This window comes from Notamacropus eugenii, chromosome 2 (assembly GCF_028372415.1).
Source record: "Notamacropus eugenii isolate mMacEug1 chromosome 2, mMacEug1.pri_v2, whole genome shotgun sequence".
NCBI lineage: Eukaryota > Metazoa > Chordata > Mammalia > Diprotodontia > Macropodidae > Notamacropus > Notamacropus eugenii.
The window spans coordinates 12,142,654-12,158,118 of record NC_092873.1 but is presented as its reverse complement, the minus strand read 5'-3'; the positions used below and the strand labels follow the sequence as shown (position 1 = coordinate 12,158,118).

Here is a 15,465-nt window from a genome sequence, read left to right as displayed (position 1 = left end):
TTGATCCTAATTTGGCTCTTTTCATTGTAGCAAATTGAACAAATTAAGACTAGCAAATTCATATTTACCTCATTTTGTGTGTATTTTTGTTTCTTTGTAAAATACAGGAAAATCTTTTTTGTGTGTCATGTTTAGTGTTGTTTGTAGATTCTCCTGCCTTGTAAGATGTCTAAGGGGAAAATACAATCAGCCAGAAAAACTGCTAAAAAGTTGTAACAAAGAGTTCAACATGCTGGGAAAGATTAATAACGTTTCATTCTTGAAGCAGTTCTCTCAGTAAGCAGGACTAACTCCCACTTTAGGCTTTCAGTAGGAGATTATGTTAACAAAAACAAACCTGCAAGATAACTTTTTTCTGTCGTTTCAACCCTGACCTTGTTGGAATTACAGAGATAAGATCATATAATCAAAGAAAGTAAATTTTTTTCCTAGTTTGTAGAACTACTAAAGACACTTTAGTAGATTTTGGAGGTTTGGAAATTAATCATTTGAAGATTACAGGGGAGAACTCCTGGGACTTTGGCTAATTCCAGGAATTTACCCCTTTCTCTTTGTCCTACCTGATAAGGCATTTAGTAGAAGCTTAACATATGCTGAAATATCTTAGTGAGTTTTGGGGTATTACACTATAGAATTTCTTTTAAGGAAAAATAAGAATTAAATTCTGCAAAAGTTTCAGGGGTAGATAACACTTAGATTATTTTTCCCCTGAGGAGTGATGGACTTATTGTTTTAGTGTAATGAAGGAAGGCAGCTAGTTTGAAAGCAGTCCCAGAGTGAAGACAAAATAAAACAAAACAAAACAGTCATGCCCTTTGCATTTTATAGCTACCTCTTACCCCTTTCTTGATTAGAAAGTAGTGTCGAAATCTGGGAGAAACTTTAAAATGAGTAAAATTTGATTAAGGAATGGAAAGAGTGATTTAAACTGAAAAGAAGTACCTGAGGAGGGACCATATCCCCATGCTTGGACCCAGACTCTGCTGTAGATTATGGTGATAGATATTCACAATGATGGGAGGAGGAGAAGTGACCTAGAATCAGGAATGTCTTTTGGGAAGGTTTAAGTAGAATTTTCAAAGCTTTATATAATTAATGTTTAAATAAATGAGAAGTAAGGTCATCAAAGGATATTAGAAAGCTCTTAGAAACCCCAAAATTAATTTTAATTGGGGTTGTATAAAATTTTGTGCTAAATTGCTAAGGAGAAATTCTATGGAATAAAATAGTTTGGAATGTGATGAGGAAATAACACTACTCTGCTCCTGAAAGACCATTCTGGAAGCACATTCCCTAGTCTTTAGAATCTTATGAGCTCCAAAACGAGGGGATGGGAATACAAGGCTGCCCCTTGGAATCTCTTCCTATCTTTTGCCGGGGGGTTAAAACTGAAAAGCCTCAGGGGAAAGAGAGGATGGAACTACAAAAGTATTAGATTTAGCTCTTTAAAAGTGTTCTTCTATTAATTGTGGTATGTAATGCAAAAAAAAAAAATGCTGGAAAAATGAAGGGAAAATTAAGTTACACTGTAGTCTCAGGAATTTACTAGGTGTGTGATCTTTAGCAAGTTATCATTTCTCTGTTTACCTCAGTTTTCTCACCTGTGAAGAGGAAAATAATGATAGTACCCACTTCCCAGGATTGTTGTAAGGATCCAAAGGATATAGTTATTTTGAAATATATGTAAAACACAGCTAAGTACTGTATAAATGTTCACTATTGTTATTATTTCTTTAATTGAATGTAATTGCATAATAGATTTTTAGATGTGATAAGTATAACATACCAGAGGTAATAAGATTAATGATTTTCTATGTGAGATAATTTGGAAATGCATTCAGCTAAATTGATGTCATACGACTGGTAATACACTTTGATTCATGTTTTAAACACGTGATATTGTGTTTAAATTATTATTGTATTTCTAAATTCTCATATTGTGAATTTAGGAAATCATTTAATCAGAAATGCTGTTAGAAAAACTTTTTTTATCTGTTTGCTGTTAGATTATGAATTGAGCTTTTAAAAGACTATAGTAAAGACATATTTGAATACTATTAAATATTTAATAGGGGTATATTTTAAAACAGATAATAAAATCAGTTTCCTAAGATTTCTTTATTAAGTGAGTTTTCAAAGAACAAAAGAGCTGGGGTTGTGTTCAAGAATGCTTACCCAGAAGTGCTGAGTATAATCCTAAATGAAAAAAAAATTGATATTTGGTGAACTGAAAGACTTTCAGGTATTTGTAACAAAAAAACCAGAACTCAATGGAAAATTTGATATAAAATATCCAGAAGAAACATAAAAATGTATTAAAGACTAATTATAAAGTACTCATTAAGATCAAACTGTTTACTTATTATATATGAAAATGTTATCAGTATTCTTAAAACTGTCATTATTATTAAGTTTGAAAGAAAGGTTGGGGTTGAGTTGTGTATGATGGAGTGAGTGTAAAAAAGAAAATTAGGTAGGAAAAATAAAAGGGAGCAATTATATTCTAATATTATATTATAAAACTGGGATGTAAAGGAAGAATTAGTACAGAGAAAGCATGTGGGGGTGGAGGATTGGTAATGTTGGAACGTTACTCTCATCTGAGTTGAATAGGAAAACAGCATGTACATCTGGAAGGGTGTAGAAGTGTTCTGAACATGAAGAGAAGTGAGAAAACTGGGGGCCAGGGTTGGGGAGGGACTTTTAGAGGAGTGTGTGTATTGAGATTGGGGAAGGTTGGGAAGGGGATGTAAGGGGACTCTTGGACGGGTGGGTGAAGTGGGGGAGAGTGGGGATGAGAAGATAAGCCAACAGGGCTAGAGTAAAAAGAGAGGCTGAGAAAGAGAAAAAGCAAAAATAAGAGGGAAATTCACAAATAGTAATTATAACTTTGAATGTGAATGGAATATTTATGGCAGCTGTCTTTGTGGTAGAAAAAACTAGAAATTGCAGGGATCCCTATCGCTTGGGCAATGACTGAACCAATTGTGGTGTATGGGTGTGAGAGAATACTATTGTGCTATAAGAAATGATGAACTCAATGAGCTTAGAAATAGAAAGACATGGAAAGATTTGCGTGAAATGAGGGAGAGTCAAATCAGCAGAACCAAGAGAACATTATGTACAGTACCAGCAATATTGTTTAAGAATGACTTTAAATGACTAAGTTATTTTGGTTATTATAATACACAAATCAAAAGGAAAGGACACATGAAGAAAGATGCTATCTGCATCCAGAGAAAGAACTGATAAATATGTGTTGATTAATTTTACATATATATGTATATGTACATTACACATACATGTACACACATGTCTAATGGTAGCTAGGGTCTTTGTGTCTGGGTCAGTTGTGCCATTTCCTTTCTGAAGAGGAAATTCCCCCACCTGGTTAATCATGAGTCTGGCTTTTGGTGTCCTGTGACTACATGATCTACTGTCAGATATGACTCATGGCTAGAATCAAAAAGAGACCTAAGAGATTTTTTTCCTGTTATATGGTATATGTTGTCATTCTGTGTCCTTGAAGAGATGAGTGTTGACATTGTTATTACTATGTCTTTCATTTTCCTTTCATAGCAAATTACTATAATCAAGTCAGCTGAGTAGTAGAAGTGTTTTTTTTTTTAAAGTACAATGCTAAATCTACTAATTGGTGCTGGAACAGCTCTGAATTGCTATAATAAGATGCAAGTATGAAAAATCTTAAAATTTTAATCTGTATTTGTGGTCAAATTATAATATAAGGATGATATCAAATTAAACAAAGTTATGAGAGAAAGAAGCAATGTAAAAGTTTTTAATGAAATGAAATGATAAATTTTGAAAAAGTAGCAGAATAAGACTATTTTCTCTAAGAACTATATACATATGTATATAATTGGCTTCCAAATATATGTTTGGAAGTATGGAGATATATGTTTGTCTAATGGAAATTCAGGCTTTGATTATGTTTTAATAATAAGTTCTCAAAATCGGATTAAGAATTTTACACATAAAATTGTGAAATTATTTTCCCATTTTTAAAGTATCTGATAATTTTAGACAAAAGGGTGTATTTTATAAGTTAGACTTTCATGAATTTTTAAAAAATATTCTTTTGTCAGGTCAGAACCATAAGGCTTGAATTGGTTTTTACTACATGAACTAGTTATTGGAAAACCAGATTTAAGAGATTGTATTAAATTTTATTAAGTCTTATTACTGGCATATTTTAGCAGAATTGCTTAGGAATTTCTAAAAGTGATTTGGAACCAGAGAAGCAGAGTCCCCTTCAGAGCAGCCCTGAGAATGAGGCCTATTCCAGAATGTCCCAGAGAAGATATCTCCAGGGACCAGATGACTACATGAAACATCTGGGATTCAAAATAAGATAAATTATTAAAATGATATTGGGAGTGGGTCACTAGGATACAAGGAAATTGTCATTTAATATTGATGATAATCATTGTGTTGCTTTGGCCTTTTGTTTCATGGTGTTTATGCTAACTTTTCTTGGTTACCTTGCTGACATGTATATCTTCCCTCTCAAAACAACTATACCATTGTGAGCCCTCTAAATAGTATGCTCTGTTGCCTGACTTATGTAATTCTTATTATGAATATATGAAAAACCTTATAGATTTGACTTACAGATAAGTAACCAATTGGGGGAATGGACTGGCCCCTCCCCCATGACTCAAAAGGGGAAATTGTGGAAATTGAATGAACCCCACTGACTCCATGTTGTGATTCAATTCTTGAGTTAGCTCAGTTCCCTTCCTGTTCTTTTATGGGTCTAGTCCAGTTTCTTTCTTGCGAGAAGACTTTATTCAGTTGTGGGAATTGTGAGAAAACTTTATTGCAATGTTTGAACCTAGCCCTGTGTGACTGGGAAGCTAGACCACCTCTACCTCTTGCTTAGAGACCCTTAACTAAGAACCTAGGTTATGCTGACCAGAAACCTAATCAGATCCAAAAGTTTTGTGCAAAGGAGTTGTCTTGCAAGTATACATCTCAAGAAACTGATATGTGTTACCTGAAAATTAGTCTCATATAGGTAAATCAGTTATTGTTTCCATCTTCCTTTTATTATGCAGACACACTTAGTAGGACAACTTTTTTCTGTTCCAGGGAAATGCACTTGTTTATTCTTTCCCTCTCAGTTTGGTAAAGTCCCTAATCTTTTCTCCAATTAGAAATCAGATTACCTAATTGTTGTTGTTTTTAATTAATTAGTGTTATTTGATTAATTGTTTTTAATACATAAAATCTGTCTCGCTCTGTGTTTAGGTTCTTTGGATTGACTGGGAAGTGTGCTAACCCATTTATTATGCCTATTGTAGAGCTCAGATTGTTTCCTAGTCATTACCCACCACAGCAATGATATATTATCTCAGAGTTGTTTTATTTTGTCTCTCTTTGATTATTAGTGTAGTTGAATATTTTAAAGTGATTGTTTAAACGTTTTTCTTCTTTTTTTGACAATTCTGTTGGTATCCTTTGACCAGCTGTAGCTTGAGAATTACCATATTGACTTTTTAACAGTTCCTTATGTCTTTAAAAAGTCAAGTTTATAATCTATGACATTTGTCACAATTTTTTTCCCATTTTGCTTTCTTTTTTAAGTATGTTTTTGTTGAACACTTTTTGTTCAAACCCCTCGCCTCACTTCCTCCTTTGTAACATGAGATTAGATTAAATAAATACTAAGGTTCTTTCTAGCTGTAGAGCTACTATTGTAAGGTTCATCCAGAATGAACAAGCATGAATGAGCTATAATCTATCCCCGTAGAGGAAGGACACATACTGAAAGATCTGAAATTCTTTAGTCTGTTTTATTTGTCCTTCTCAGTTCTAGGGATAAGCAGTAAAATACACAGATCCTGGTACTGAAGCCAGGACTTAGAGTCAAGATTCAATGCTGGCCACTGGTGCTAGCCCAGTAGGCAGGCTGGAGAAACCACAGGGCTTTAGACTTGGAATCTGGTGGAATCATGCTAGAGAGCAGGCCTGCACACCATATGGCCTGACCACCAAAGGATATAAAAGAAAGTAAAGATGTTAATGAGTGCTTGGTCCATGTCCCCTCAACCCTCTTTCCACTAGTTATTATTGTGTCTGTCATGTAACATGGAGGTTGGATTGCCACTGCACACTCTCTCCTGTTTGTCACATGACCTGTGGCAAGCAATGGTGGCAACTATGGCCAGTCTATGTCTAGTATGAGAAGAACAAGACTCATATCTTTTCACCGTGTTTTCGGTCATTACTGGTGTTGAACCCTAGGACAAAATGAGTGCAACAAAGTAATTTTCCTTATCATTATTGTGATTTCATGATAAATAAAAATCTTAAATACTAAGTATAATTGATATTAATTGAAATTTCCCTTTTTTAAAAATATGATTTATTTGCAAAATAGTTTAATCATTAATTATTCCTTTACTTGGAAAGTGAGCTGCTAAAAAACCTATCTGTGGCACAAAGAAGTTTAACCTATTTAAATTTTGCCTCCTACCTATTGCTGAGTTGTGTAGGTCTGCTATGTAGGAGCTGAGTTAAGTTTTGACCCTGTTTCCCTTGTCATTCTCAGATGTTGAGGTAGAATTGGGGGTGATTTGGGTGACTAATGTTTATGTTTGTTCTTACTATAGCTTTGAAACTAATATCCTTTGTAAAACCTAATGTGACTAAGTGATTAAATAGAACTGGGATGCTAGAGGGCCCTCTGAAATGAAAGGAATACAGTTGATGGGGCTTGAGCCAATGACAGAGAAACTCCCAAAGTTCCTTCAGAGAAATGGAGAACACTGAGGGAGGAGCACAATGGAATCCACCTGGTTCCCAGGAGTGGGAGCAAGGGTAATCACTATTACATGTGGGGGCTGGTCTGAATGAAATTGGGCTCTTTGCTACAGACATTCTCTACCTGGGGTTTTTAACTTTAGATACCCTAATGAGATTCTAGAAAAATTAGAGGAAGAAAAAACAGGAAGGAAAGAAGGAAAAATGGGGGAAAGAGAGGAAGGAAGGAAAATTAGATTGTATAGTTGAATTTTTGTTTAGAGGGGTTCCCCTCACAGGTTAATTCCACTAATATAACTTTGCACACTTCATTTGTTGATTGCTGAATTACTGATACGTTTTTGGTTTTTTTGGAAAATATTTTTGTTGTTATTTTGGTTGATTGAAAGTTCTTTGGATTCTGTTAAATCCTGTATAAGGTAAGAAATTTTGACTTTCTGCACTAGACTGCCACTACCTAGTGGTATGTATATATGTATGTATATGTGTATATGTATAGCATTTAAACAAACCCAGGATGGTTGCCTTTTTTATGAGAGCCATATGGCCTTGCACCTTCTTAGGGTAAGAATGTCTGTGTCAAATCTGGCAGTGCTTGAATTTCTTTGCTATGTCTCTAACTGAACATACTTGTCTTCTTGTCCTTTTGGGTAAGTTTGCAATTTCTCATGAATGAAGTAGCAGGGGTTCATGGGGGAATTTGGGGTGCCCTTTGGAACCAGAAAAAATTTGCTTGAACTTCTATGGGGGTTGCCAATGATCAGGGATTCCTAGAGACTTTTGGTGTGCCTTTGGTGAAAAGGGATACTTCTCAGGGTTGGCATAAACATCCTGTCTGGATTCATGCCTCCAGAGTTGCCATGACTCAAGTTCCTCACTCCACTGCTTTTTCCTACAGCTGAAAAGGACAAATGAAACAAAACAAAAGGCTTGGGGTGTGGGAGTAGAGTAGTGCAGGGTAGAGGTAGCTCTTGGTGCCTATGCTTTGGGTAAAAAAAATCTTCACCCCAACCTCCAGTATACCAGAGAGAGAAGGAGGGAGGGAGGGAAGGAGACAGACAGACAGAAAGACTGTCCCAGTCTGGCAGTTTTATGGACACAGACTATTCCAGCTGCAGTTGCATAGCCAAAGGAGAGAGGTGGTTGTTACCCAAATGGTAAGTTAACAGAGAATGTCTTCTCCCAGTATCCCAGTATTGCCAGGTACCTGGTGTCTGTCACATATATGGCTCCATCTCAGGAGATCTGGGTATATGTCAAAACTCCATTACACAGACAACTTATTTTCACTTAAACCACCCCTTCCAGACATGTGACCTTCCTTTTCTCTGTGTGATGAAGATTTGGGAAATGTAGCTATCTAGTGGCTTCCTTCCCAGAGTAGCAAGAACTTAGCTTTTGTTGTATTTTATCAGTGAATTGGAAAAAGGAATATTTGTGAAAGTCAGTTTTTGTAGACAGCTGAGAGACTGAGGAACAGACAGTGAAGGTTGGGAATCACAGAAGGAAAGGTTTCTTCTTCCCAAGTAAAAGTGCCCTCGTACTTCCCTGTCAACTTTAATGCCAGCTCCCTAAGCCCTCCTAGTCACAGGATTTGATACAATCAGACAGGAGAGTGAAAATCAAATCGTCTCCCAATAAGGACACAACCTGTCTTTAGTTATCACAATGATGTTGAGCTCACCTCATTTGCACAGTTTTTCCTCATTCCTTGACACTGAAATGCTATTAGTGTTGCAGCAATGGACATCTGCACCGTGGTAAGGATCAGCAAGACAGACAGAACACCCTAAAAGAGACAGAGATGGTCAAAGAGCACTCAGGAGCAAGAAACCTCCAACTGCAAACAGCCCAAAGAGAGCACTGGGCCTCAGACCAGGCCCAGGCGTGGGGACCCAGCCCATGTCAGGAGTGTGTGCAGCCACAGAATTTGATTTCTTTCCTGTCTTTTAAAGCAAACAAGTATTCACTCCTCAGTCACAAGGGGCAGTATTTTTATTCATCAAACAAGCTAAAGGAACTAAAATTTAACTAAACTTTAAAAAATAACTAAACTTTAAAAACAAGAACCTTGCTTTTTGGTTTCCCCTTTGAGCTCCTTGAAGGTAGAGCCTTTTTTTTGTGTGTGTGTGTGTGTGTGTGTGTGTGTGTGTGTGTGTGTGTGTGTGTGTGTCCCTAGTGCTTAACACAGTGCCTGCTATGTACTAGGCACTTGAGAAATGCTTGTTCAGGGAATGGTGTGGGATTTCAGTCTATGCGGTGGAGCACTTACATGAAGGAGGATTTTTCCGATGGAACATATGCCTTCTGATAAAGGGGATGAACAGTGAAAGTACTCATCCTCGACTAAGCTGTAGAGGAGGAGAGCAATCCCGCTTATGGATACCAAGACACTTAGAACACCCAGGAAGATATTGATGTGGTTCTAAGAGAGATGGAGAAAAGACACTCAGCCCCTGGCCTTTCCAGCACTGTACAGAGCTTATTACCTTAACTTCAAAGATCAACAGAGGAGTCAGAGACCCTAAAAGTGAATGCAGAGACAAACTAGGGTGGGGATGAAATGGAGATGGAAAGATAAGAATGAGGGCATGTCCCAGATGCTGAGGACAGTACTCCATTCCTTTCTGAAGGACCCCCTTGTCCCAGGCCTTGAGAGAACCTCTTTGTGGTTGTGGAATGCCTTCTCTCAGCCTTTCTCTGATCTTCCTGTGAGGTCCCATCTTACCACAAACACAAGCATGTAAGATGGCAGACAGGAATCTGGATCCACACAAATGCCTGTGTGCCACATGTAAGTTTTCTATCCTTAGCTCTTTTCCTGCACTTCTTTTCTATATCTGTTACTAAATTAGTTTCAAAAATCAAACTTGCTTCTTGAGGAAGGCTTTCCAATCCAAAGCCTTCTGTTTAGCTCAGGGAGAGTTGGGATGGCTCAGCATTGGGTGCATCCCTTCCTGAATGCTAAGATCAGGTCACACTGGCCTGCTTGCCCGTTCTCACACAGGTCACCTTGCCTCACTGCTATCTTCTTGCCTTGCTCTCTGGTCATCTCTATGCCTAGGAAGTACTCCTTTTTAACCTCTGTAGAATACTTCATTATCTTCAAAACTCTTCTCAGGTGATAACCTTTTTCTTAAGTGCCATAGCCACCCTCCCTCCCCCAATTGCCTTGTAGTCATTTTATGTCTCCTCCATACACTTAGGTACATGTCTCTCCTTCTGCAGGCCCCTTGAGGACGTGGTTTCCTGTTTCTCTTTGTTTTTCTAGTACCAGGCATAATGCTTGTTACTTAGTAGGTTCTTAATAAATGTTTATAAGACTTATTAAGTATGAACATAAGCTTCGTGGAGAAAGCCCACAGAGGGAATTGTCAAGGAATCAAGGCTCCTTAAAGAAGTATGTAAGGAGCTGAAAAATTATGTCTTGAGTTTTCTCCATGAAACTCTTATTTCTGTCACAACTGCTGAACTGACACTTTGTCCCACTTTGAATTAAGGACAAAAAAATTTGAATTTTAGGGTGAGCACATAGGATCCAGGGACTTAAGCGAGTGGGAATCTTGGAGATGATCTAGTACAGCCCTTTTATTTTAGATTTACAAAAACAGAATCCCAGAGATGAAGAAGGCTTAGCCAGGGAGTCAGATATTAAATCCTGGAGAAGCTTGCCTTCTGCACAGCCCTCAATGTGGTAGGTACTTGCACATACCAATACACAGGAGGAAAAAAGGTGAATTTTTCTCCATGTATTTTTTATAATGGTTAGAATCTGACTTCCTTTTCCTTATGTCCTAACCTCATGGTTGGATTTCTTTCTTTTTTTTTTATAGGCATAGTAAGAAAGGATTTATTATTTGCCATAATAATTGAGTATGCACAAGATAGTTTTTTTTTTTAACAGAACCCTTATTGTGTTCAAAATAATGAAAATCCTCTCCAAGTAGCAGATGTATTGCAGAAAAGCATTTAATACTCTAAGGCCTTTCTACCTTCTCCACAAACCAATCCCCCCATTCTGAACAGCCTGGCCTTCGCTGAAGGGTAAATTGTGTTAACCTGTTGTTTTTCAATCATGTTCAATTCTTCATGATCCCATTTGGGGTTTTTATGGCAAAGATACTGAGTGATTTGCCATTTCCTGCTGCCCCTCATTTTATAGATGAGGAATTCTTTCTTTTTTTAAGGAAGATTCAGCAGTTTGGCTGAAGATAGACCAAAAATAACTGACAAAAAGCACATGTTCAAATCCCTGGAAAAAGTGGCTGGAATGTCCTAATTGAATTTATGCCACAGGCCCTAAAGAAATTGATGCTTGCTTTCTCTTCTTTTATAGAATTTTCATATAGAAGTTCAGAGTGGTTTTCATTTTATTAACTCTTAATTAATATCATGCTATAGATAAATAGTGATAGTGATAAATAGAAATACTTTTATTACATATGTGCTGACCCAGGGTGAATTATTAAGGAACCAGTGATTTTGGGGGGGGGGCATGTAAAGGGAGGAGTGCTGATATTTTCTTCTACTGATATTATGTGTCTGTGAGTCATGGAGTGATAGGCTCATCAAAACTTTGGAGTTCAGGATCATTCAAAGGGCAACAGAGACACTCTTGGTATAAATGACAAAATGTTACAAATGAGGATTTGCCCAGTGGAAGTGCTGCAGAGGATATTATCAAAGACAAGTATAATTAGGGATGAGGTGCAGAAAGTTGGGCCAATCACATGTTGAGAACATTGATATCCAGGAAATTCCAAGAGTGTATAAGGAAGGCTTCCAGGGTATTGGGCCCCCCATGGTTAATTATTAAAAAAAGGAAAGGCAGATAAGATGGACAGGTACAATGGGTTAAGAGCTACAACACTGGATCGAATTTCCAAATAACATTGAGATCACAGGTCCATTAGAACATCTCTTTTGCATTGTGGACGGAGTTCTTTGGCAGCCAGGCTGCTGAAGCATCTACGAATTTCTTCTCAGAATCATGTTTTTAAATATACAGGATTACAATGAAAGCCAATTATATTGAAAAACAGTAATCAAATTTTTTTTAAAAGTTCATCAACTCCAGGTCAAGAGGCATTAAACTATTAAATCATGAAAATAATTTGAATCACCAAGAGACTATTTCTTACCTTCCTTTGGACATGCAGCGTCCTACAAATTGTAACGAATCCTGTAATGATATACTGTTAAGAGTAGAGTAATGTGTTAATGCATATGAAATAGCTTCCACTGTCTGAATATATATTAATTTAGTTTGGCTCCCTCCTCCACACACCATTTCCTCCTAGTGTGATCACTAAATTCTCAAGGCAGAGGCCAAAGAGTTCAAGTCAGCAAAGAAGTATCATAATGGGATAAAGAGGTTAATTGTAAAAATATTTCTGTGATTTAAATTACAATCTAATAAAGACAAAGTAGAGCTCCAGGCAGACTGTCATGAAGTTTTTGGGGAAAGAGATTGCTTTCATATGCCAGAATCAAGGAAGTCTTCATGGAGGGGGTGAGAATTGAGTTTGGCCTTGATTTCAGTAGAGGAAGTTAGGAGATGGGGAAAGCATATGCACGACTTGGGGCAGGGAATAAGATGAGTCTTAACTTGGAGATGGAAGAATACAGATGGTGAACTCTTCAGTTTGAATGGAAAGGCAAATATGGGAAGTGTACTAATGTGAGATGAAGCTGGAAACAGTCATTGAAGAGTCTTAAACATTGAGATAAGGAGATCTTGTCCTATTTGGTAGGCAATGAGGAGTCAATGGAAATGTTTGAGGAGAGTAGTGGATTGGTCCATGGTGGATTTGGAACATGACCCATGCAAAGGTATGAATAATGGATCCAAAGCCAGGAGGGCAGACAGTGAAAGGCTTCCGAAGTATATAACAGTTCTGGCCACCAACCACATTCTTATCAGCTAGGTGACACATTGGGAACTGGGAACAGAAAACCTGAGTTCAAATTTGATTTCAGACACTTACTGTCTGTGTGTACCTGAGTAAATCACTCACCCCCTCTCAGCCTCAGTTTTTTCATCTATAAAATGATGATAATAATAACACCAACCTTACAGGATTCTTATGAGGGTCACATGAACTAACATATATAAAACACTCTACAAACCTTGAAGTACTCTATAAATTGTGACTATTATCATTTGGTCTTCTAGGTTCTAGATTTAGAACTAGAAGAGAAATTAGAAATCATCTAGTCCAACCCCCACATCTTGCCAATAAGTATACTGAGGCATAGAGATTTTCGTGTTTTGAACGAAGTGCCATGAGTAGTAAGTATTCTAACTGAGATTTGAACTCAGGTCTCATGTTTTTCCAGGTTCACTTTTCTTCCCACTACTGTTTGCTTCCTCCATCCTTCATATGACTTTGATTTTCCTGTTTCCCCTAAGGAAAGAAGAACTTTGACAACTCCTCAGACAGTCTTGATATCAGTCCAGTTTCCATAACAGTGGTGGATTTATAGGACTAGTACAATACTCAGTGACTACATGGGAAGGAAATAGCCAAACCCTAACTCTGTTCTACTGCTACCCATATATTACAGGGCAGGACTTCTATAAATCCTCTGTAGGATTACTGAAACCCAAGATTTCAATCCCATTCATAGAACTGGGTTCATGGAATTCACTAGGAGTTTCAGAGAGGCCTAATTCCGTATCCAAAGTCACTGCATTTACTCTACTCACACATGCTCCTGCCCAGTATGGATATTTTGTGATATACAAAATGGGAACTTCTGAATTTGGAAGGTTGAGTTGCTTGACACTGGAAAATAAGAAGACTCCAAACGCAGTGATGATCAAGCCTATCAGGATCTGAAGAACCTGGGTAAAGAGAAAGCAACAATGTCCATGTGTAGATGAGTAGTGGGCAACACATTCCTCCATGGCTTCTACCTTTGAACAGATCTGACTTACCCCCAGTAACTTTGGCTCTCCTCTTAATAAACTTGGCACAAAACCTTGACGTTTATAGGGAATTGCACTAATTATTAACTTTCCTGTATGGAAAGAATCTTGGTACATCTTTGAGCTGTCTCCTCTGGGGTTAGGTTTTAACATTGTGATATTGTCTTTGATTCTTTGCCAGAAGTATGCTTAGAAAATAGGTTGGTTGACATCCCAGACAACATCATGTTCTGTTCCTCTGCCAAGTTCACTTGGTTTGCTTGACTCTTAACTCTACTTTATATTGGAATCATAATCATTTGGTCATAAAGTAATGGAATTATAAAGTCAAAGAGTCATAGAGCTGGAAAGAACATTGACAGGTCACTTCCTACAGCTTCCTGTATTCAGGCAGGTAGAAGACCTCTAAGCTGGAATGCCCATCCTCCAACCTCCCTCAAGAGCCCATTCTCATATACCACTGGCCATGGGGATTCTTTTCATATTTAATTCAAGTTCATTTCTCTACTTTGCTTTTCTGTGGACCTGTAGAATAACTGATCAACCTCCTTCTAATCCTTATTGGATCAGGTCACTTCTTTTTCTTTTTTCAACAAACAACTGATTTTTATTATTGCCAGATGTATCACCACCTTTGCACTAGTATGTGTGGGAAGGCCTGGTAAAAACATTTCTGTAGAGTGGATTAAAAAAAAAAGTTTGTAAACTGATGAGATACAATTAGATCTATTTCAGGCTGTAGCAAAAGGAATGTGACAAATAGCAAAACATCCAAGATGGGATCCATGTGATGAGTGGTTTCCAGGGCTAGTAGACATTTTTAATGCTGAATGGATTTTTAATCATTGTGCTAAAATTCAATGCCTGAGCCATAATATCAAAGCTGCTAGTAGACAGAAACAGCCCTCCTGCATAGATATGTGACTCTTAAAGAGAAAAGCATTGCTTAAGCCCCTCAGTCACCCTGCCCAAATGCCAAGCCAGTTGGTACAAGGTACATATCTTCTAAAGAAGCATCTTAGGCTGCTTCTCCCATTCCATAGGGCTTCATTAATCATGTACAACTTCAGGATTGTCAATAATACTTCAGAGTCTTAGCTGTAAAGCCTTTCAGATAAGCCTTTGTTGTTAATCTCTCTCCAGCTGAAGAAAGACAGGTTATAACACAGAGTAAATACTTGGGATGTATAAGTTTTGACTATGAAATTAAGTCCATACTTTCCCCACTGACAGTTGTATGTGGTGTTGCTACTAATTGCTTTCTTCCAGCCCCTGTTGCTGGGAATGAGTTTACATAAGGATTGCGTTTCTTGCAAGCCCCCCTTTCTGCAAATGTATGGCCATTCCTTGACCTTTTATCACAAAATTTTCTGTGGTCTTGCAATGGTTCTGACCAAAACTCAGCAGCCCATTATGAAAAATCAGTGCATCGTTTATTTGTTAGCCCAGGTCACTTCTTAAACTCAAGAAAATTAATTTCTCTTAAGTTTTAATTTGAATACCTACTTTCTATCTTTTAAAGTCCCCCTTTTAAAGATCCCTGTTATCTTATTCGTTTCTCTATATCTCAGTAAGATTATGCTAATGAAAATAATGCACACAATCTCCATCAGTAGCTCCCTCCACATCCAGCTTGATAGTGCCATGGTGTCTACCACATTTTAGAAAGGATATTGGTAAACCAGTGTATGCCCATTAGATGAGCTATGAAGAGGGAAGAAGGAAGACTTAAAAAGCATGCCAGAAGG

At 37.4% G+C, this 15,465-nt stretch overlaps 1 protein-coding gene across 2 annotated transcripts in view; it reads right to left on the bottom strand.

The window, feature by feature from the left end:
• MS4A14 (membrane spanning 4-domains A14) overlaps nt 1-13,997 on the bottom strand; it is a 51,250-nt gene extending 37,253 nt beyond the window's left edge. Inside the window, exons 1-5 of one of the 2 annotated variants that reach the window (XM_072638756.1) lie at nt 13,727-13,997; nt 13,496-13,633; nt 11,928-11,981; nt 9,059-9,211; nt 8,471-8,575 (exon numbers count right to left, since the gene is read on the bottom strand). In XM_072638756.1, the coding sequence (XP_072494857.1) occupies nt 8,471-8,575; nt 9,059-9,211; nt 11,928-11,981; nt 13,496-13,633; nt 13,727-13,870 (594 nt within the window). In that variant the 5' untranslated portion in view covers nt 13,871-13,997. The remainder of the gene's footprint in view (nt 1-8,470; nt 8,576-9,058; nt 9,212-11,927; nt 11,982-13,495; nt 13,634-13,726) is intronic. The other variant, XM_072638755.1, reaches the window with a different exon arrangement.
• Between the last annotated feature and the right edge of the window lie 1,468 nt (nt 13,998-15,465).